At 34.9% G+C, this 24,571-nt stretch overlaps 1 protein-coding gene across 5 annotated transcripts in view; it reads right to left on the bottom strand.

The window, feature by feature from the left end:
* The window catches only part of CSPP1 (centrosome and spindle pole associated protein 1), a 103,525-nt gene that overhangs the window by 61,827 nt on the left and 17,127 nt on the right, over positions 1-24,571 (bottom strand). For all 5 annotated transcript variants that reach the window (XR_013994697.1, XM_081069783.1, XM_081069785.1 and 2 more), the window contains 5 exons: positions 14,365-14,468; positions 13,620-13,643; positions 9,366-9,446; positions 8,217-8,315; positions 7,082-7,521 (listed from right to left, as the gene is read on the bottom strand). Coding sequence is in view for 4 of the 5 variants with exons in the window: in XM_081069783.1 (XP_080925909.1) it covers positions 7,082-7,521; positions 8,217-8,315; positions 9,366-9,446; positions 13,620-13,643; positions 14,365-14,468 (748 nt within the window). In the remaining variant the exon portion in view is untranslated. The remainder of the gene's footprint in view (positions 1-7,081; positions 7,522-8,216; positions 8,316-9,365; positions 9,447-13,619; positions 13,644-14,364; positions 14,469-24,571) is intronic.

Below are 24,571 nucleotides of genomic sequence, written 5' to 3'. Positions count from 1 at the left end.
GGATATGGTCCTTGCCCTCATGAAGATTATAGTCAAATTTCTAAATGAGATCACTTTTTTATCAAAATTCATAAATTCTGTAAATTATTTCACTGCACACACAAATATTTATAACTAAAATATAGCAGCACACTTAACATTTGTTTAAATCAAACGTACCAAGCCATTACATTTGCTAACAGTGTAAATCACATGACAGAATAAATAATTAGCAATACGTGCATAGAAAACATAATAACAAATAGGCTGATGCCTGGGTAGAAAATGATAGTTTACTTACAAGGTCACAACAAGAAAAAAGACTAGAATGTTTTTTATTTCCTTTTTCAAAATCCTTTTCAGAAATTAATTTTTAAAAATGTTTTCAATTATTTTTTTTTTCCATTTGGCAAACATTGATTTCTTGAGCTTAATATCTCATTCCAGAGAAACATGACTGTGTGCACCAACATTTATCAGCATCTATTAAAAATCAGCATTTCATAAGTTGTATTTCTTTACATGGCAGTCAAACTATACTGTCTCTCAAGGTCAAACTATATGTCTGACTGTCAGACATGGCAGTCAAACTATACTGTCTCTTCCCCGAAAATAAGACCTGGCCGGACCATCAGCTCTAATGCGTCTTTTGGAGCAAAAATTAATATAAGACCTGGTATTATATTATATTACACTATATAAGACCCAGTCTTATTTTACTTATAGTAAAATTTTACTTATAGTAAAATAAGACTGGGTCTTATATAAATTTTACTTATAGTAAAATAAGAGCGGGTCTTATATTAAGTTTTGCTCCAAAAGGCACATTAGAGCTGATGGTCCGGCCAGGTCTTATTTTCGGGGAAACACGGTACTAGAAAGAAATATGGCTGTTAAAGTATTTTTTAATATTTTAGGTGGATTTCATTATCATGTTAAGAAAACTGCTAATTGTCAGGAGAAAGGGGACTTCTCACTCTCCACAGAGCCAGCATATAAAATTCTTTCTTCATTTGTTTGCTTCACACAAGCCACTGTCAATATCATTTAAGGAGAAATGACTATATTAACCTTAATAATACACGAGGACCTGGCATGACATAAATGGCTTCCATTTTTCATCCATATCTAAAAACAACAGAACCCTCCACAACTCTTGCAAAAAAGAATTTCAATTTTTTTTCAATTTTTCAAAACACAGCTGGTTTTATATCTGAAGTCCAGGCGCTCCAATCTCTTCTTGAAACTGACACATTACTCTAGTGTCATTCCCTATTTCTATCACTTAAAAAACAGATACATATAAACTCAAATTCAAATCTGTTTAACAATGCCAGGCAACCAGATTAGTGATACTGGATCTACATGAATACACCTGTGCAGAAAAGAGTTATCAGAGCAGGTCTGAGACTGCCTATCCTTATAAAGGCCTATGTGCAAGGCTGGAGGCCATTGACTGGCCCGGGAATACAGATTTTTGGGAGGGGTCCCACCATTCCCAGAACTGATAAGAGTAGCTCACTGTGCCTAAACTGTCTGTACAAACAATGCAGGGGACGCTGAACATCTGTGTTCCTTCAGGGAGTCTAGAATTTAGGAAAAGGGTGCCTCTGTGAGCAGCCCCCAATAAAAACACTGGACACTGAGTCTCTGATGAGCTTTCTTGGTAGACAACATTTTGCCCAAGTTGTCATAATGCAATGCTGGAAGAACCAAACACGTCCTGTGCGACTCCACTGGGAGAAAACTCTTAGAAGCTTATACCTGGTTTTCTTTGGACTTTGTCCCATGTGCCTTTTTCCTTTGCTGATTTTACTTTATATCGTTTCAACTGTAATAAATCATAGCCAGGAATAAAACTATATATACAAAGTCCTGGGAGTCCTCCTAGCGAATCCCCAAACATGGAGGTGATCTTGCAAACTCACAATACAACAAACAAAAGTAAATTTGTTGATGTGGTACAGTGAGCCTGTGAGTTTTCAAATACAGAAAAAATTTAAAGTTACAAATTTTTAAAAACACAACATGGGATTCAATCAGAATTAACCAGAATTAAAGGCTACTTACACATACAAAAATTCTAAAATTTATCAGAGCTTGTGGCTTCCTACCTTTTCAGTTAAATTGGCTAAAGACAACATTTGGATTTGCAAGTCTAGCTTATCCATATACAGTTGAACCCAAAGCATCTACACTAAAACATGTTTTATAGGTTTTTCTGTATATATGGATATTTTAATAAAGAAAATACCATAAGCACACTTTCAAAGTTTATTCTAAATTAAAGAAATTTAAGACATGATTTTGTTTATGTATATGGTCAAGGTTTCTTTGCTAAATTCTCCAGTAAAATCACAAAGATTTCTTAATAAACAACCCATATGAAAGAAAGAGTAAAGTGTATCCTTTCTCTAAAGAAAAAAAATTATTAAAAAATTATAGAAGTCCCCTCTGTCTCTGGTAATTATAAAATTAAAACTGGAGAAATGTTTAAGAGGCAAACAAAGAGTAGAGATATGTATTTCATTAAAAAGAATAAAATAAAATCTGAAAACATTCTATTCAGTTTTATGAAATGACTGATAAGATTGTGCTTGCTTTGTTAAATCAGGGAAAAATTACTATTTACAAATAGAGTCCATAAACTTTTTTCAAGTTACTAATAGAAGACCAAAAGAAACAGAAAAAAAGAAAAAGAAAATACAACCTAGAACAGAATATAACAAGCTATGAAGCCAAATTATAGCTTGGAAAGTTAGCCACTTATTTTCTAGTAAAATATTCCTATAATTATAATGGAATTTCCTTCATTCACTGAAGTTTCTTTCATATTTGTAATAAATTTAGCATTTAATGACTCAGCTATTTCTGGCTGTTCACTTTAACAGCATTTATGGTGATCTTTCAATTTATTTTAGAAACCTTTACTGAGGTAAATAAATGGAGTCATCTTTGAAGACAGGAACTGGTGAGAGCCGGCAGTTTTAACACAGCCCTCTCTCTCTTCAATCCTCTCAACATCAAGGGGCAACTCACAGACGGTAATCTCCAGAAGTAATGAACTCACTAAATGTTTAATAACAACCTGATTCTAGTCAAAGTGCAGGAGTTCAGTTTAGGTCCAGTTTGTCCTTGAGAAGTTCTGTTTAGCTGTGGCTTTAGAGCCAGTGCCAGATTAAAACTATCCCTGTGACCCACAACCATCTAAATATTCTATGGCTTTAAAACCATACGTTCACTTAACACACATCTCTCAATCCGTTTGGGTTTCCTCAGAAAGGGGCAGACCTTTCTGAGAAAAAGGTCAGAAAAAAGTCCATTTCTGACCACATAAGAAAAAATGTCCTTACTTTGACATACCACATCATATTTGATTGAGAGTATAATTGTAAAATAGTTTCACCATCCTACTATCAAAAAAAAAGTTAAAGGTTATGTTAAATGGATAAAGCTTTTTATCTATTTCCTTGAAGACGTGGATCAATAACTAGTTATTAGGTTCAAATTTCAATGCCAAAAAAACCCAGGAATAGGCTAGAGGCCAAGTTTACTCACTCCATAAATTAACACATGCATGTATCTTTTTTAAAAAATTACTCTTAAAGAAGAAAAACAAACTGTTTAAAACCACAGGTATTTTCAGCTAATTGAAATGCGAATGTACACTGCTAAATGATAATGAATAATTTATATTTTTTCCTTAAAAAACCACAGAATCAACTACTTCAGAAATAAATTTACAATGCTTATGCTGTAAAAAATAACACATTATAAAAATAAAATATTTACCATCTGTTATGCTGTCAAAAAATAACACATTATAAAAATATTTACCATCTGTTGGTCCTAGATTAATATAGCTCATAGGGAGAATCAAATTTCTCCTTACTTAAAAGAAATCATCTAATTCATATTAATGGTTACACCACTTTGTTTTCATATAAAGAATTTCTCTAATGTGAATGCAATCTGCTGTTAGGGGTACTCTAGATTATAAAAGTTAAAAGAAAAATACTAAGCTATTAATGTGAGTCTCCACTGTTCTCGTTGTTTTCAGTTCTTACCCAATTTTTATATTCTCTTTAATTCAGTAACAGTGTTTTATAAAATCAACCCCATCTATAAAGTGGGAAAAATAATTAATATTAAAATGGTCCTTCCAAAGATAAATGAAAATCTATAAGAAAAAAAGTAATACCAAGCTAAATAACTCATGTTCTAATAAACCATTTCTCCTCACTTACATTTTCATAGTAAGCATGCACATATCTTAGAATGTCCTACACTAAAATTTATGTTTCAGATTCTAATTTCAGATGGAGTTTTAGCTCAGAATTTTATTAAATGACGATTAAGATTACAAAATAGCAAATATCAAGAGTTAAACAGAAGTGCTAACTGCATTAATCACACAAAAACTAAAAAAACAGCATTTTTTAATGCTAAAATTTTCTTTTACTCATTAACATTGGTTATAAAGTAAAACATAATATGGTAATATATTAACTTCTCTAGCTCAAGTTAATAAATAATAAAGACTAGGATGACTATATTTTAAAAGTGCCTACAAATTTTAAAGTATTATAAGACACACTGTTACATTCAACCTAAGACAGTTCCCAGAACATTATAAATTTTACTTAACTTAGTAAATATGTGTAAATAAATAATACACATATGCACACCACACACACACACAAACACACACACACACACAGAATGCAACTGAAAAAGTGCTAACCACCTCGTTAACTATTAAAAACAGTGCCAATGATTAAGGATTAGTTTAGGAAAGTAAAATCATTTCTGGATTTAGCTTTCCCATATTTAAAGTAGGGAAAAATGTTTCCCCACACAATACAATATATAGATGATGCATTATTATAAAATTGTTTATTTGAAACCTATGTAATTTTACTAATCAATGTCACCACAATAAATTTAATTTTAAAAAGATATTATGGTATGTGGAAAAGTTTATAGATTAACTTAGAAAAAAACTGAGGCCAAAAGTATAAAAATAAAAAATTATTAAAACTCAAAAGTAGAATTTATGACATGCTAACTTTTAGAAGAAAAAAAGAACAAGAGAAACAGAAGAACGAAGGAAAATTAATTTTATACTTCTCACATTCAGTTATAATTATTTTTCTATCAAGAACTTCTGGTTAAGATTATAGTATATTAAGAATAAATGGAGGGAAAAAAAAAGAATAAATGGTTAGAGAAAGAGACCAAATGCACATTTGTCTATACATTACACATTTCTTTAGCCTCTTTTACTAACAAGTAGTCATTTTCCTATTAACTCACTCTGCGTGCTAAATAAAAACTATTGAATGATCGATGTGATTTTTTTTCTTGCTGGAAATAAGGAATCTACAAATCTAAAATACAGAAATTCAGTTTTAACCTCAATTGATGTATGTCTTTCTCTAAGGAAAACCTTACATTTAGAGATATGTGCATTAACAAAATGGAAGTAACATATAATAATGATTTGTATTTTGAAGAAATATTTTTCAAAACTTTGAAATGTGTAGCAGGAATTACTCTCACTCATCCTCATGTTTAATCTGAAACTATTACTTCAGAGCAATAATATAGAAAGAGCTCATTTCGTTTATGGGATACATGAGAAAATAAAATAGTTCTCAAATAATCAGGCTGAAATTCATTTGTTAGTTCATATGTAAAATTATCACGGTATAATTACAAAAACAATAGATTAAAATATACAAAAAAACAAAGCAATAACCATCTTAGTAAGTTTCTTGAAATTCCAAACTTAGAAAAAAAGTTCTCAAGTACAAAGAAGGCAGCACCAAGAACTGAGAGTTCTTTTAGTTTAGGCAGCCTTCCGATATAAACAAACATTTTCAAATATAACTCATAATAAGATTTGAAGCATTTTCTGAACGACAATTAGATTCAAATCAGAGATAACTATAATTAGCATTGCAAAATTCGAATCCTTCACTCAAATTACCTACTTTAGGGTGAATAATAAAAAGATCGGTGAGCAGGACATAATAGCTACAGAATAAAGAGTAGAAGACAAAGAACTATAGAGGCTTTGCAATATTAATTAGAATATTGAATGTGCAGCATTACGTCTCAGAAAATTTCCTGAAATACTAAAAAATGTAATCTATTTGGGCTAATATATGAAACAGGTCCCATTCACCGCTCAAAATTTAGATTTAAGCCTTTCAAGTTAAAAAGGCAGTGACAAATATGGGACCCTGCCACATTTCTATCTCCAAATCAAAAGTTAGGTTGAAGTATAGCAAGTTTTAAGTATTAACACAAATGACTAAATAAAAATAAGAAATTATAAACAACTTACAAAAACAATCATCCAAAGGAACTGAAAAACTGATCAAAAAAGTTAGTGCCATTTCACTTAAATAAATGTTTCATAAGTAACTTAAAAACAAAGAAATGTATTGATAGAAGGACTTAGAGCATAGGAACATTAAAGTAATAAACTGTGTTTCACCTATTTTAAGATGTCGTTTTCTCCCCACATTCTAACTTCTGAAACTAAGATGGCCATCAACCTTGTTTCAAATAGAGTTATTAGCCAAAGGAGGAGTTATTTTTCCCCTGCCAGTCACTCAGGGGCATTATGAATGTCAGACAATGGAATTCTCACCTCCAGTTTTTATATGTTTGTTTGTTTGTTTGTGTTGTTTTTTGACAATACTGGCAGCATGAATTCTGACAGCAAACCTGAATCAGCACTGGCTTGCCATTTCAATTCTCAGGGAAGTTTTGTTTTTGTTTTTTTTTAACTCTCCTCTACTCAGTGCTGAGGTTGAGACACGAAAGTTTCTTTTCTGTCCCCTCCTATGGGAAATTTTATTTCCCGTTTAATTTTAAATAAAGGTGTTTACTGCCTTTCGGTGTTCCAGCTTTATGACAGGGTCCCCTTCTCCCCAACTTGGGTGATTTCTTTTTTCCCTCAGTGGCACATAATATAAGAGTGCATCTTAGAATTAATTAAATATACAAATCAAATGAAACTGCTCCCTAATATGATAAAAAGGAGCAGCAGTAATATTAAGCAAGAAAAGAAAAATGAAGTTGTAAATACCTGTCATTTGCATACACTCTCAAAGGTCTTCTATCAAAATCACTTTCGTATCTAAACCTCTCATCCATTTCTTCACTTACTTCAGGATCTTGGTCTGGTCTGTAATACTGTCTGTCAAACACAAGATCCTCATCAAGCCTGTGAAATCTTCTGTCGGGAATGTCAACCTTGCTGGCAAACCTGTGATGTTTTTTATTAGGAATGCCCACTTCTTCATTGGTTTTCTTAACAATGCTTCTATTCCTTAATTCAATTTCGTCATCTAGTTGTCGGTATCTGTCCTCCTCCCGTCGTCTTTGGTTTAGAAGCTCTTCATATGTCTCCGAAGGAGTTAAGACATCTCTCCTAAGACCCTCTGAATTTTCCAAAGATGTTTGTATTTGTGAAAGTAAACCAGGCTTAACCTGACTAATAGGTTTTTTACTTCTTTGACTCTTGTGCTGGTCAATTAAAAAAGAAAAAAAAAACAGATCTAAATGAGATGCTATTTCTTAAAAGGTAATTAAACCCTCAAATGATGCTTAGTCTATTTATCATCTCGACTCTAAGGCTTAATCACCCATAAGAAATACCTTATCTTTAGAAAAAAGCTTCAGAAAATTCATCCTTCAATGAAACTTAATAAATACCAAAGAAACAGACAACACTAATATGGGTAAGTAGTTCTAAAAAAGATAAACTAAATGCAAATTCCTATCCCAGGAGATATTTGAAGCATATTGTGGCAGTTAAATATTGCTTCAAAATGTTTCAAATTAAATTCTTCCTCAACACAAAGCATACAGAAGGTGGTAGATTTTTTGGCCCTAGTAACACCAACCATCCTTAAATTTGGAAAATATATAGCTAGAAATTGTCACTATAAAACAAATAAACAAAAATCGTTTAAAACCGACCTCTAAAATTAAATCTCTCCCGTGAAGTTAGTTAAAAGGTAGGATAAGTTCTTCAACATAAGATAAAACCATTTGCACAACTAAATATTTAAATGTCCTGTGTTTGGCTCAATTTGGCTTAATTTTTAAAATATTTACCTAAAAACCAAAAGAAATGTCTGACACATAAAAATATTTTCAAGTAAATACAAAATATTCAACTTGTGCTGTTAAAGATTTACTTTAAAAGCAAAACCTACCTCAGTACTGTTTTCTGCCTGTCTGAACTTTTCAGTGGAGTCTTCCTTACCCCTGAGAAATTGATTGTATTCTCTGTTGCGTTCAAGTTTCAACCTTTCCTTAAAATAGACACCAAAAGACAATGTAAACTTTAACTTTAGGATAAAGTATCTTAAAGTCAAATTGAACTCATACAAACTAGAGATCTTGCCCAGAATCAAGTTTTACTAATAATTTCAAGGATGTAAGTAGTTACAAGGCACAGGGGAGCAGGAGGTTATAAACCATCAATTCAGTTCCCCTTTATTGCCACATTAAAATATGCATTACCACATGCTTAGGTCTAGATTAACATGAGGTCTCTAAGAAGCGTCTCCATGTTACACTCCAGTAGTTATATAGCTTAGACGACATTTTCCAAGGAGCCATGCCCCATAAATCCACGGATTCTAGGTTTGTTTACCAATAGTAACCCTAGACAATCTAAGTGCACTCTGCTAAGAGCATCATAAATCAATCTTTCCCATTAGTAAATACATGATTGCGTTTGCCAAGAAGTCTGCCATTAGCATGTTTCCAAGGGGACTTGACAGGTTACCTTCCTTCTTTCCTTCCCCAACACCCCCCGCCCCTCCCCATCCCAAAAGACCTGCTGCTAACTATTTCCTTCCCAAGGCGAAAGAAGGATACTTGTATTTTAAACATAAAAAGGTAAAACTGTCATAGACAATAAAATATTGTAATGTGTGTGTTCTGTTGAAACCTCTAAAGAGGATGCCCTCCATGTACTTGGAGGGACAGAAATGCACCCCTCAAACACCCCACACCCTCCCCCACAGAACACAGAAGCACCGTGTGCTCCATCCACTCATCTCTGTTCCAGAGCATAAACATTACAGCCCAGGGACCACTGCGAAACAGTGAATTCTGAACATACAGTTGATCAACATATTAAAGAAATACATCACATTACATCATTACAAATGTAATTTTCAAAAAAAGTTTTTAAACAGCACCACTAGAGACTCCACAGATTTGGGGGCGGGGGGGGGAGAGATATTCAAGTATGGGAAATGAAGTAATTTGTTTACATTTGCAGGAGCATGTCCTTTCATGATTTTGATGCTGCATAAAACTGCTACCCACAATAACTACTTCTATCCACCTACCTTGGCAGATAACCTCTCACCAATAGGAAGAGAAACTCCCAGAGTAGATGGATCTGTTTCACTCGTGGATAGAAAATTTTTCTGTATATATACACATTAAAAAAACATATTATCTAATTGCCTTTATAAAATGTGTTTCATAAATGTGTCTTTAGGTTTGATACTTTATGCTATTACATTATGCAGAGCAAAAGAATGAAATGGAGATGACAACAGAAACTACAAATCTATAGAGATCATAATTAGAAAACAAGAGAATTTGCTTCCAATCAACAATGCAATGAAGAGGAGAATCAGGTCTTAATTTTCATGTGCAATACATGTATAATCTATTGATTCAAGATGATTTTATAAAGTATGAAAAAAAAAGAAACTTCTTAATTCATATTCTTCTAAGCCCATATGTTTTCATTTTCAATGCCCTACTACTCTTTCATTAAGGAAAATGTAAACTTCCTCATGAATATCTATATGCCTGCTGCAATAATGCTGTCTTCTATTTTTCCTGCAATTATGAGTTACTATCTACTGAAGTGCTGGAAGATACAAACTATGAACATTGTTTCTTTATGTGTCCCTCCATTCTTGTTCAGCAAACACTTAAGTAACTAGTGTAGCTGAGAGAACATTAGACTAGGAGTCTAAACACATCAGCTCTAGGACCAGCCTGAACACCTCTCAGTGGTATGACCCTGAGCAAGTCACTTAACCTCCTTGACAAAGACTTTCTCAGTCCGTAAAATGAGAATGAGAATGGCATCTGCTCTGCCCATCTACCAAAGCTGGTATAAGGATCAAAGATAAAAAATGGAAAATCTCTTTGAACACTATAAAGCAAACATAAGTGATTAGTAAAAAGCATACACAATCCCCAACTTTCTGGTACTGCTAATTAGTAGTCATATAATCTGAAATAAATTCCTTAACTTCTCTGCCTTAGTTTCTTTGTATGTAAAACAAGAATGTCATCTACATCACTAGGTTATGAGGATTAACCAAAACTTATTAACCTGTCCAGCTCCATGCCTTTTATGTATTCATTAAACAAGCAATTATTGACCATCTAATATTTTATCAGTGACTTTTTGAGGTGGTTGGAAGACAAATATAAGCATATGTTCTCTATATTTAAGAGATTTACAATTCACTTGGGGAAACAAACCTGTAAACAAATACTACAATATAAGGTACTAATAAGATTATATTCAAAACATTATGGGAACAGATTAATAAAACTAAGTTATTAATAAAATTTCATTAAATCTAAATTTATGAGTAAATTGTGCTACAAAAAGCTAATTTGAAAGTTGGTGGAACTCTACACTTACTTGTCAAGGGAAACAACATGACAACGACTAGATCCCTGAGCCAGTTCAAACCCGTTTACACCAAAGTACATTATAAACATAATCATTTCATCGAGTTATCCATGTACAAAAAAACACATTCATAGTTCCAACCCTGGGAAGAGAGAGATACAGAACCTTCACTCCTTCACTGAGTAATGCCCCATTCCCAAAACAGGTCCACGATGATGTTTAAAATTTTCCATAAAATTAAAAATTTAGGAATAGAGTGAGTTTTTCAAAAAGCTGACTTTTAGTCATTCACTCATTCATTGAATAAATATTGAGTGCCTACTATGTCCCAAACTGTTTGATACATTTGAGTCTCATCAGTAAAGGAAGCAGATAAAAATCTGCCTCCCTGAGGCTTACATTCAAGCAGGGGAAACTGACAATAAACATAATGGTATGTTAGAAAGTGACGGCCCTACAACACAAAAATATAAAGAACTGGCCACAGGCAGTCCAGGTTTCTAGAGGATCAGAGTGAAAACAACAGAAATCTTGGAGTTCCCTTTTGGATATATATTTTCAACATAAGATACCCATTAGATTTCTAAATGAAAATGTCAAATGGGCAGCCAAAGAGAAAAGTTTGAGGTTCAGGCCTGGCTGAAAATAGAAATGTACTGATTCCATTTAACAACTGTTCTTCTGATAATATGTTCTTCTTGCATTGTTAAATGGTCAAGTGCCTTTTATTCTAAAAACAGTAAAGAAAATGGTAAAGATGGCAGTTGCTTGTTTTAATGGCTCTCTTTGACCAAATTTAGAGATTTGAATTTTTTTAAAATATGAATGTAATCGACAGCCTAGAAGGCACAAGAAATTCCATAAAGAATGAGACTTGTAGAGTGTACCTAATCCAGGGGTCAAGGAAGCTATTGCTGCGACCTCCTCTACCCTATATAATTTTCTTTTTGCCTTGTTTTCCTTTCCACTCCACTTTCTCAGATGGCAACCAAAATTGTCTCTTTCATATTAAGGAACTATTGCCCCTCTACAACTTGATAGTCCAACACTAAAAACTCCTCATCCCTTTGAATTTAAAGATTCGCACACCTTGATCCCTTTCCCTTTCCACCACTGTTCTTTTTATTAATCACACATCTATGAAGCAAAGTAAAAATCCACAAATGAAAATGGTAGCTATCATAGGAAAACGCCACCCAATAAAGAGGGGGTGGGAAGGATAACGAGGTACGAGACCAGGGAGGCAGGTCGTCCTGAACAATTTGAATTTTTATCCAGAAGGCAGTGAAGAGACACTGAAGTATTTAAATCGGTAAAAGACAGACTCATTCTGGAAAGCAGCATAGAGAATGGACTGAGAATTAATGGAAGGAGATCAGTTAAAAATCCATAACAGTAATTTAGGACAGTAAGATAAGAGTCTCTAACATGCGGAACTAACTGTCCTGAAACAGTTATCAAGCTCCTCACAGGCTGCTTCAGGAGGCCAAGGCTTGCTGCCTATCACACATTGCAATTTAAAAACCCACTGCTTTCTACTTGGACCCTGTCCTATTTACATCACTATTTCTTACTACTCTCAGGAAGACTCTAACTTGGTCAGGCTGGTAAACCTAACAGGCCTCATTCATACGAAGCCAAAGTCCACCCTCCAAGTCCTTCTTCACGCTATACTTTCCATCTGAAAAGCTTCCTCTCTTCCCTCCACTCGCCTTGAGAATAACCAAATTCTAGCTACCCTGTAATGGCTCACCAAATAACACCAAGGCCTTTCCTGATCACTTTATCCTCCTTGGCAGTTACTACTTTCTGAGTTGTATGTTATCTCTGCAACTAGATTCTAAGCCCTTGAAGACGTGATTCATCTTCATAAGTGTTTAAAAAGCGTTGGTTGAATGATGAATGGATGGGTGAGCTGCTTTTTAAAAAAAGTTTTGTGTGTAAAACTGCAAAACTTTTATTTTCTCTTTCTTTTCCCACATAAATTTACAAATGCAAACCACAGGTTTGGGTACAAAAATATCAAGTAATCCAAATACTGGCAACACGTGGCTCAAAAACATCTTAGAATATCTTGAATATTCTAATATTTTATTAACTTAATATGATTAATAATTTGAAGAACAAAACTGGCATGCTGGTCCGGCCCGGTGGCTCAGGCGGTTGGAGCTCCGTGCTCCTAACTCCGAAGGCTGCCGGTTCGATTCCCACATGGGCCAGTGGGCTCTCAACCACAAGGTTGCCAGTTCAGTTCCCGCAAGGGATGGTGGGCAGCGCCCCCTACAACTAAGACTGAACATGGCACCTTGAGCTGAGCTGGCGTGCTCTCAACCACGAGGTTGCCAGTTCGACTCCCACAAGGGATGGTGGGCTGCGCCCCCTGCAACTAGAAACGGCAACTGGACCTGGAGTTGAGCAGCACCCTCCACAACTAAGACTGAAAGGACAACTTGAAGCTGAACGGCACCCTCCACAAGATTGAAAGGATAACTTGACTTGGAAAAAAGTCCTAGAAGTACACACTGGTCCCCAATAAAGCCTGTTCCCCTTCCCCAATAAAATCTTTAAAAAAAAATACTATTGATTATTTAAAAAAAATAAATAAATAAAAAAAAATAAAAAACTGGCATGCTAAAAACAAATGAACTTATAACAGGTGCAGAATATTTCTCAAGGATACATTAGAAAGCAACAAAAACAAATGCAAAGAAGGAATCAAAAGGAATGCTTAATTGTATTAATGGAAAATTATAATGTATAGATTGTCATCTTGCAAAAGCAAAAATACAAAATGGTACTATTCAAACGTCTCAAAATTACAAAAGAAGCTATTTTTCTTATGGGAGGGCAGCAATAGCATAGATGCAAATAATTGCAAGCTACTAGATGTTAAAAAAAAAAAAATTGAAGGAGAATATTGTGCAGGCAACCCTACCTTTCTTTTTGCTTCTGTAATACCCTAAAGTCAAGGGAAACAAACCATTGATAAAATATTGTCAGAGTCCTTTCTCTCCACATGCAAATCAGAATGAGCAAGAGACCATTTATACATTTGGAACAAACATTACAAAGAGTAAAAAACCAAAGAATATTTGAGGATGACTAGAAACATCATACTTGTTTAAAATAATTTTATAAGCTAAAAAGTAAAGTGCATTTTAAAACTTAAATCTTCAGCTTAGCTGTTAATAATTTACCAAAATATACTTAAAACAAGAGTTCTATTAAGTAATCAGATTAAATCATAAAGTCAAGACTTTGGTGGTTAAACATGTTAAATGAAGTTTCGTACACTTAGCTCATTGGAAAGTAATTATTAACAACCAGAACTCCACGTGTCATTTTAATACCTGGTTGGGGGGAGGAGAGGAGTAGGGACCATCAGTGGGCTATCTTAACTATGATAATTTGACAGAAAACACAAACCAGAATTTATAATCCCATTTACAATTAGAATCCACCTCCCTACTCCAAACAGTCTATTATTCCATGACAACAGTTCTCAGCACCAATTTTTTTCTCTATCCATGCCATATACGTCACTCACTTTCACTTTTATACCCTATTGCTAGATACCACTGAAAACCTAAAAATTAACACATGTAACTAAAACCTTAGGAAAACAAATTTAGGCGATGAATTCTGAAGCACAAGACCCAACAATTAATAGACCTCTTTACCTGAGTAAGATAGCGTCTGTAATCTTGTCGCAATTCTTCTTTTAGTTTATGTTTCTTCCGTTCATAGTCTTCCCCAAGTGGTAAACTTAACCCATAATCAATTCCTAGGAAGAAAACAAGTTCTTAAAGTAACGTAGTTCATTTTCAATCCAATCTCAATTTTAATACAATCTCCTATGACAAAGCACAGTAGGAAGGAATACAGCCACATTGATTCTGAGACCGGGATCGGGATAATAAATTTTTCATTTAAAATGTTCAATAGGTAATACATTCACATAATGGAAAATATGGTCCCACCCATGAACCCCTGCCACTCAGTTCTCCTTCCTGCCCAGAACCAACAACATTACTGTTTCTCGTATCTCCTTTAAGAGACTTTTTATGCATCTATAAACAGATACTTTTGTATTATAGTGCTGGTATGGGGTAGGTGTGCGTATATTTACTTCTTCCCCCTTTAGATAATGGGTCTACATTGTTTGGAATCTTGCTTTTTCAAGGACAGCAAAATGCAAGCAAAGAAAAACTGTTACCTTTCCTCCTTCAGTTAATTCTACCAAAATTTCTGTAAAAAATAAATACTGACAACAATTTCAGTGTTTTTCAGTCTGTGAAAATTAATACATGATTTTTTAACCTACACAAACATCCTTGTTATAACACATTTGAGAAAAATTAGGGCCATGCGTGGCTCAGGCTGAAATTTCCCAAGTGAAGCCACCAATTCTGATTTCACATAAATGGACATTAATTTTTACTGTGGTAAAATGTACGTAATATAAAATTTACCATTTTAACCATTTTTAAGCATACAATTCAGTGGCATAAGTTCATCCAAAATACTGAGCAACCATCACCACTATCCATTTCCAGAATTTTTTCATCATCCTTAACAGAAACTCTGTAAAAGGATAATTTTTTAAAGGAAAACTTCAATTTTGAGCAGTGTTTCCTTACACAGAGTTCAAAAATCAAATTACATTTTGGGGTGACGACAACAGTGATGGCTGCACGACTTGTAAATACACTCATAACCATGAATTTATACGATTTAAAGGAATGAACTCTCTGGTATATAAAGGATATCCCAACAAAGCTGTTAAAATCAAATTACATACTTTTCAAATATTTTAAATAGTAAAATATTGTGTCAAGAAACAAAGATATCGGATCAGTATTTGATTTCTGAAGTCCCTCTATCTTTTCTTAGTCCTACTATGTAATACGATGCTATAAAAAAGTTATCATTTCTAAACAAAATAAAAATTTTCCTTAGAGAGTCAGCTACAAGCAATATAAAAGAAGTAACTGACTAGAGTTTAAAAACTGATAAGGATATCACCATTTTTGTGCCTTGCTCTTCATAATGCAACTAAAAGATAGGGACCTATCATGAATGTATCATACCACTGCTTTATTATATCACTGAAATATTTCGGAGGCAAAAAGGCCAAAGTAGCATAAACATAAATGAATGTCGATTCCTCTGCAATACTAAATTCCATTTTCCATTATAAACATTGTAGAATTGTTTATAAACACTGTCGGCCTCCTTAACTGCTGATAAAAGAGGGTGTAACAGGATTCCTTAGGATACCTCTCACCCATGCTCCCAACACTCTTCCAAAAAAATCTAAAGCATTTAGTATGCTTGCAATTTTAAATCACCCTAGAAAGGCATTCTTTCCTCACAAAGGAATCTAAACTGTATTTTTTTTTTTTGGTATTACAACTGAAAAAATAAATTCTAATTAAAGCTTATTGGGGTGACAAACGTTAGTAAGGTTACATAGGTTTCATGTGTACAATTCTGTAATACATTATCTACATATCACATTGTGTGCTCACCACCTAGAGTCAGTTCTTCCATCACCATATGTTTGATCCCGTTTACCCTCATCCACCACCCCTCTCCCCTTACCTTTTAATAACACAGAATTTAAACCTAAAGAAACAATTTCAATTCTCACATTCAGAACGGAGTATCAATAAGAAACTAAACAATATAATCAATTGAGGTCAGGTCCATGCTTTATTCAATTTTATAATGCCTGACATACAACCTGCACCCCAGAAATGTTCACCGAATAAATGGGTGAATGAATATATGAATGAATGCCTAAGAGAAAGGAAGGAGAGGAAGCAAGAAAGAAGAAGAAGACACTATTCTTAGAATTTCATTTTTGCTTCCAGCAGCGTGATTGCACAGAGAGGAAGCATAATAACTGGTAACCACAGTTACCTGTCTCTAGTCAGAGTCACAAAGGACGCTCTATTGTGTCAAGGAGAAGAAAACAATGCTGCAAGGATGATGCCTCCCAACTTGCTCAGTGCTGCTCTCAGGGAACAATTTACGGCTTTCTGAAAAGTCATGGGTTTAAGGTGGTTTTTACTGCTGGTGGTTTTTTCAATTTTGCTTGGTGGACTTTCGTGGAAGAGTAGGAAGAAAAATTTTCATTTTCACTTATAAATTACTGTTCATACTAAGTTCAATTTTATTTATCAAGAGTATTTGCTTTTTCTATTAATTCAAATAGTATTTGTAATAATTGTCTTAAAAGACAAGTAAATATACATAATGCCTTCTTTCTGAATTTAAAATTTAGATTTAAAGTTTTATTAAGGTTTACTCAACAGAAAATAATAACTCTTGAATTCTTATTTTTCTCAGCCGGTAGATTTTCTAATGCTGGAAGATTTTCTGGCATTATAGGTAAGTCATAGAAATATAACTAAGAACTTATGGAACAATTTATTCTGTTCATTTTAACCTGTGCATTAACAATGCATCTCGGGGGCCGGCCCGGTGGCTCAGGCGGTTGGAGCTCCGTGCTCCTAACTCCGAAGGCTGCCGGTTCAATTCCCACATGGGCCAGTGGGCTCTCAACCACAAGGCTGCCGGTTTGATTCCTCGAGTCCCGCAAGGGATGGTGGGCAGCGCCCCCTGAAACTAAGATTGAACACGGCACCTTGAGCTGAGCTGCCTGCCTCCCGGATGGCTCAGTTGGTTGGAGCGCGTCCTCTCAACCACAAGGTTGCCAGTTCGACTCCCACAAGGGATGGTGGGCTGTGCCCCCTGCAACTAGAAACGGGCAACTGGACCTGGAGCTGAGCTGCGCCCTCCACAACTAAGACTGAAAGGACAACAACTTGAAGCTGAATGGCACCCTCCACAACTAAGATTGAAAGGACAACAACTTGACTTGGAAAAAGGCCTGGAAGTACACACTGTTCCCCAATAAAGTCCTGTTCCCCTTCCCCAATAAAAAACAAAACAAAAAATGCGTCTCAATTGACTTTAATAAGCTAAGAAACATGGTGAGACTCACTTATTCAGAGCAGTTTTCTTCTGCTAGTTCTAGTGGCAAGGGCTGGTGTCATCTTAGGGCCATTTGAAGTGATGTCACTTCAGCAAGGACACCACCACTGACTCTAAGATAGTTAACATTATGCTTCAGAATGACATCAGTTAGAAGCATTTGGTTTCCATAGTGATTCTGGGTTAGATAAAATATTTGAAACTAAAGTACACAGTCTTTTTAAACCTAATACACCTTCTAATATAGCACTCATAATACACACTTTATAAAACAAATTACCACGGAACACTTAGTTTCTTCTTTTCATTATTACATTACCATATTAAGTCATTATGTAAAAATAAAGGACAAACTATAAATAATAACAGGCCTTTCCATAAGCAGATGACTTATTAAGAAATGTGACTTTATTTTTTTAAGCGTAGATGTATTTTGACAGGATCACACAATGGAATATTACACAGCAATAAGAGTATATGACTACAATTACAATCCAACGATATGGATGAATCTCACAAACCTGCTGAACAAGAGAAGCCCAGACACAACAGTACATACCCTTTTATTCCATTTAGCAAAGAAACACACAGCAGTATGCTGTTGAGATGTGACTATTTTAATTGAGGAGAACATTGTACTCAAACTTCAGCTATAAAGCTATTATTACAAATCACCCACTTGACATGCTCATATCACACAGGACATGCTCAATTCCTCCAACAAGTTGTGACAACACACGTGAAGTGCTGCCTCCCCAGGAAGCTCGTTAGAGACTCAGTGCCCAAGGCTGTTACTGGGAAGTGGTCATACAGGCACCCTCTACCTAGCATGTACACAGGCTCCCCAAAAGGGAAGCATGTGTCTGGATAAACCACATGGTTTCTGCGCAACGAGCCACACTAATCCCTTAGGAAAAAGTTTTAGAGCGGTGTAGAAAACCGTTAACTCAGCTAGCTTCCAGATACGAGCCCAGGGCCAGCTTTGCAGCAGGCCTTCCTAAGGACAGGCAGTCCCAGGCCTGTTGTTAACAATGTATGAAGAAGTGTAAGGCCTTGCCCAAAGGCACAGCACCTAGCCCATAAACAAGCAAGCAAATAATTTCAGTATAACACACTAAGTGCTTGCTACTTGACACCTTCTATAACCTACTGCAGGTACCAATCAGTTTGGTACACAATGAACTTTCCTTTCAGCCAGGGATAAGGTTTTATACCAGGTCTAGGTTGATTTTTTTTTAACTCAAATTTTAGATTCCTTTTTGGAATAAAACAGGCTCTTAATTGTTTATTACAACATTATCCATGAGTTGCAAAACTTCTCTCTCCATGTTTTCCCCTGTTCCCATTTTAATCTTCTGTATCCCCCATTGAATCTTGGCTGTCATAATCAGACAGAAAAGGCAGGCACACTACTTTATTGCATCTGTAGCAGAAACCGTAGCAACACAGTAACTGTTCTAGGTCTGGCAATAAATGCATTAGGTTGTTTTTCATCCCAAGAGGTCATGGTCATGTCCCTGTAATTTAAATCACAAAAGTAGTATCTTTAAATGCAGAACAGGGTCTACAAGGTATGATCAAAACCTACAGTGAATGTTTAAATTTTATTACAGTAAAAAACACATTGGCACTAGCCCCCTCAAAACACTTCCACGTTGCTTTGAACACACTTATCCCATCATTCTTGTCACTTTCTGAAGCAGTTCTGGAAGTCCTCTTTCGTGAGTGTCTTTAGCTGCACTGTTGTGGCTGCCTTGATGTCCTGAATTAATTCAAAATATTTTCCTTTCACGGTCATTTTGACTTTGGGGAAGAGCCAGAAGTCGCACTATGCCAGATCCAGTGAATAAGGTAGATGAGGACACATCGTAATGTTTTTATTTGACAGAAATTGCCATACCAGAAGTGACGTGTGACACAGCAAGTTGTCATTGATGGAGGATGAAATAAAGACACTCACAAAAGAGGACTTCCAGAACTCCTTCAGAAAGTGGCAAGAATGATGGGATACGTGTGTTCGAAGCAAAGGGGAGTGTTTTGAGAGGGATTACTAGCAATGTATCTTTAACTATAATAAATTATTTAATGTAAACATTCACCATATTTTTCGATCACGCCTCGTATGCTACCATATATAGAAAAAGAAGAGAAGGCTATATCCGTGGGTACAAGGTCTACTCATGAAAATATATACAAGAAACTGCTTTAACAAGAGAGACTGAAGGACAGGGCTGGGAGGGTATGAGATAATAGAAAAAAATATGTATATATAGGTCTCTGCCCCTAGTTCCTGGCACAGAGCTACTAAAACTCTTGTAATTTCCCAAGTGATAACAGCACTAGGCTGGTCAAGATGGCAAAATAGAAAAACACTGTGCTTACCTCCTCCCGCAACCACATCAAATTTACAACTAAATTACCAAACAGCCATTACTGAGAACCACCTGAACACTAGCTAAACAGACTCCTATAACTAAGGATATATTTTTTTAAAAGCCACAATGAGATAGGTAAATGGGGCAGAAACTTGAAATGGGCTGGTCACACACCCATGTGTGGCATTTAGAATGAGGAGTGTTATCTTGGCTGCGGAGATCCCCGCTTGAGGAGCAAGAGGTCCCAGCCACACACCTGGCTCCCAGTCCAGGGCACCAAAAGGAGTCCCCGTAACAACTGGATTTGAAAAACAAAGGGGTTTGAATCAGTTAGACGGAGGGCTGCTGGAGTCTCAGGCAGCATAGGGGCACCAGAAGGAGAAGAAAGACAGCAAGCGATTGAAAACCTATTTGAAGAAATAAAAACAGAAAACTTCCCTAACCTGGTGAAGGCAATAGACATACAAGTCCAGGAAGCTCAGAGATTCCCAAACAAGAAGAACTCAAAGAGGCCAGACCAAGACGTATCATAATTAAAATGCCAAAGGTTAAAAAAACAAAAAGAGAACCTTAAAAGTAGCAAGCAAAAAGCTGTGAGTTACCTAAAGGGAACTCCCATAAGACTATCAGCTGATTTCTCAACAGAAACTTTGCAGGCCAGGAGGGAACGGTAGGAAATATTAAAAGTGATGAAAAGCAAGCACCCACAACCAAGATTACCCAGCAACGCTATCATTTAGAATCAAAGGAGAGACATAAACAGATTTGAAGAAAAGAGAAAGTTAAGGAGTTCATCACCACTAAACCAGTACACAAGAAATGTTAAAGGAACTTCTTTAAGTAGAAAAGACAAGATCAAAAATGTGAAAAACAGAGGAAAGAGAAAAAATGCTCACTGACAAATGCAAACACTAGTAAAAGCAGTGAATCAACAAACTATAAAGTTAGTACAAAGGTTAAAAGGCAAAGTAGGAAGATCATGTGTAATTACTAAATAAATCAAGGAATGCATTCACACACACACGAAGTTAAAAAAATAACAAAAATATAGACATAAAAGCGGTGAGTAAAAATTGCACTGCTCTTAGAATGTGTTCTAACTTAAGCAACCATCAACTTAAAATAGATTGCTATAAACATAGTTTGGTATGTAGGTTACATGGTAACAACAAAGCAAAAATCTACAAAAGATATATAAGAAATAAAGAGAAAGAAATCCAAACATGACACTATAAAAAGTCGTCAACACGCAAGAGAATAAGAAAGAAATAGAAAAGAACTACAAAAACAATCAGAAAACAATAAAAGGTAATAACTACATACCTATCAATAATTACTTTAAATGTAAAAGGATTAAATTCTGCAATCAAAGCTATACGGTGGCTGAATTAATAGAAAAGACCAATACATACTCATACACTGCCTACAAGAGACCCACTTCAGATGGAAAGACACACACAGACTGAAAGTAAAGGGATGGAAAAAGATATTTCATGCAAATGGAAATGAAAAATGGCCGGCATACCAAGACTAACAGATAAAATTGACTTTAAAATGAAGGTGATAACAAGAGACAAAGAAGGACATTCTATAATGATAAAAGGATCACTCCAACAAGAGGATATAACTCTTGTAAACATCTATGTAGCCAATGCAGGACCTCCTATATATATAAAGCAAATATTGATGAACATAAAAAGAGAAATCCATGGTAATACATCATAGTAGGGGACTTTAACACCTCACTGATAACAATGGCTATATCATCCAGACAAAAAGTCAATAGGGAAACAGTGGCCTTAAATGACACATTAACCTGACGGACTTGATATTTTTTGGATATTTCAGTCAAAAGCAGGAGACTATACATTCTTTTCAAATACATATAGAACATTTTCCAGAACAGACCACATGTTAGGACACAAAAAAAGTCTCACTAAATTTAAGAAAACTGAAACATCAAGCATCTTCTCCAATCACAATGGTATGAAACTAGAAATCAGTTACTGAAAACTGAAAAACACAAACACATGGAGGCTAAACAACATGCTACTAAACAAAGAATGAGTTAACAATGAGATCAAGGAAGAAATCAAAAAATACTTTGAGACAAATGAAAATGAAAATACAGTGACCAAAAAAGATCTATGGGACACAACCAATGCAGTTCTAAGAGAGAAATTTATAGTTATCAGCCTATTTCATGAAACAAGGAAAACCTCGAACAAAAATCTAACCTTATACCTAAAGGAACTAGAAAAAAAAGAATAAACAAAGCCCAAAGTGAATAGAAGTAAGAAAGTAATAAAGATCAAAGAAAAAATAAAGTCTAAAATAAGAACAGAATAGATCAATGAAAAGATTTTTAAAAATTGATAAACCTTTAGCCAGACTCATCAAGAAAAAGAGGGCCCAAATAAAATCAGAAACGAAAGAGAAGTGACAACTGACACCACAGAAATAACAAAGGATTATAAGGAAATACGACAAACTATTAAATGCCAACAAATTGGATGACTTGGAAGAAATGGATAAATTCCTAGAAACATACTATCTTCCAAGACAGAATTGTGAAAAAAAAACAGAAAATCTGAACAGACTGATAACTGCTAATGAAATCAAACAGTAATCAAAAACCTCCTAACAAACAGAATCCCTGGACCAGATGGCTTCACAGGTGAGTTTTACCAGACATTCAAGGAAGAAATAATACCTACCCTTCTCAAACTATTCCAAAAAATTGAAGAGGAAGGAAGGCTCCCAAACTCATTTTACAAGGCCAGCATTTCCCCGGTCCTAGAACCAGACAAAGACACTACAAGAAAAAGAAAATGATAGGCCAATGTCTTTGATAAACACAGATGAAAAAAATCTTGAACAAAATATTGGCAAACTAAATTCAGTACTACTTTAAAAAGATCATACACCATGATCAAGTGGGATTCTTTCCCTGGGATGCAAGATTGATTCAATATCTGCAACTCAAGTAACATGATACAAGCACCACATAAACAACTGAAGCATAAAAATCATATAATATCAACAGATGAAGAAAAAGCATTTGACAAAATCCAACATCCATTTATGATTAAAAAAAAAAAACCTCTTAGGAAATTGGGGATAGAGGGAACATACCTCAACATAATAAAGGTTACATATGACAAGCCCACAGGTAGCATCATACTCAATGGTGAAAAACTGAAAGCCTTTTCTCTAAGATCAGGAACAAGACAAAGATATCTGCTTTTACCACTTTTATTCAATGTAGTATTAGAAGTCCTGGCCAGAGTAATCAAACAAGAAAAAGAAATAAAGGCATCTGAATTGGAAAGGCAGAAGTAAAACTGTCACTATTGCAGATGATGTGATACTATATGGAGAGAATGGTAAAGATTCCACACAAAAAACTATTAGAACTAATAAATGAATTCAGTAAAGCCACAGTATACAAAATTAATATTCAGAAATCAGTTGTATTTTTATACACGAATAATGATCTATCAGAAAAAGAAATTAAAAAAATAATCCCATTTACAATTGCATCAAAAAGAAGTATCTATGAATAAATTTAACAAAAGAGATAAAAGACCTATACTTGGAAAACTGTAAGACACTGAAGAGAATGAAGAAGATATAAATAAATGGAAGCACATACCATGCTCATGGATAGGAAGAATTAGCATCGTTAAAATGTCCATACTACCCAAAGCAATCTACAGATTTGATGCCATCCCTATCAAAATATCAATGACATTTTTTCCCAGATCTACAACAAATAATCCTATATTTATATGGAACCACAAAGGATCCCATGCAGCCAAGGCAATCTTAAGAAAGAACAAAGTTGGAAGTATCATGCTGCTTGATATCAAACTATACTACAAGGCTATACTAATCAAAACAGCATGGTCTGGCATAAAAGAGACACACAACACACAGATCAATGAAATAGAATAGAGGCCAGAAATAAACTTATGCCTTTATGGTCAATTAATCTATGACAAAGGAGGCAAGTATATACAATAGGGTAATGACAGTCTTTTCAATAAATGGTGTTGGGAAAACTAGACAGATGGGGACTACATCAAACTAAAAAGTTTTTGCACATTGAAATCATCAGCAAAATGAAAAGACAACCTACTGAATGGGAAAGGTATTTGTCAATGATTTATCTGATAAGGGGTTAATATCAAAAATATATAAGGAACTCATACAATTTAACACCAAAAAAAAACACCAAACAATCCAATTTAAAAATGGGCAGAGGACCTGAATAGACATTTGTCCAAAGAGGACACAGAGATGGTCAACAGATATATGAAAAGATGCTCAACATCACTAATCATCAGGAAAATGCAAACCAAACCTCAACGAGATAGCACCTCACACCTGAAGAATGGCTATCATCAATCAATGATATAGAGAAAGGGAACCCTCGTGCACTGCTGCTGGGATTGTAAATTGGTGGAGCTGTTGTGGAAAACACTATGGAGGTTCCTCAACAAATAGA

This window comes from Rhinolophus hipposideros (genome assembly GCF_964194185.1).
Source record: "Rhinolophus hipposideros genome assembly, chromosome: 13".
Classification (NCBI taxonomy): domain Eukaryota; kingdom Metazoa; phylum Chordata; class Mammalia; order Chiroptera; family Rhinolophidae; genus Rhinolophus; species Rhinolophus hipposideros.
Note: the sequence above shows the minus strand (reverse complement) of the source record. Positions and strands in the feature narration are given on the sequence as shown.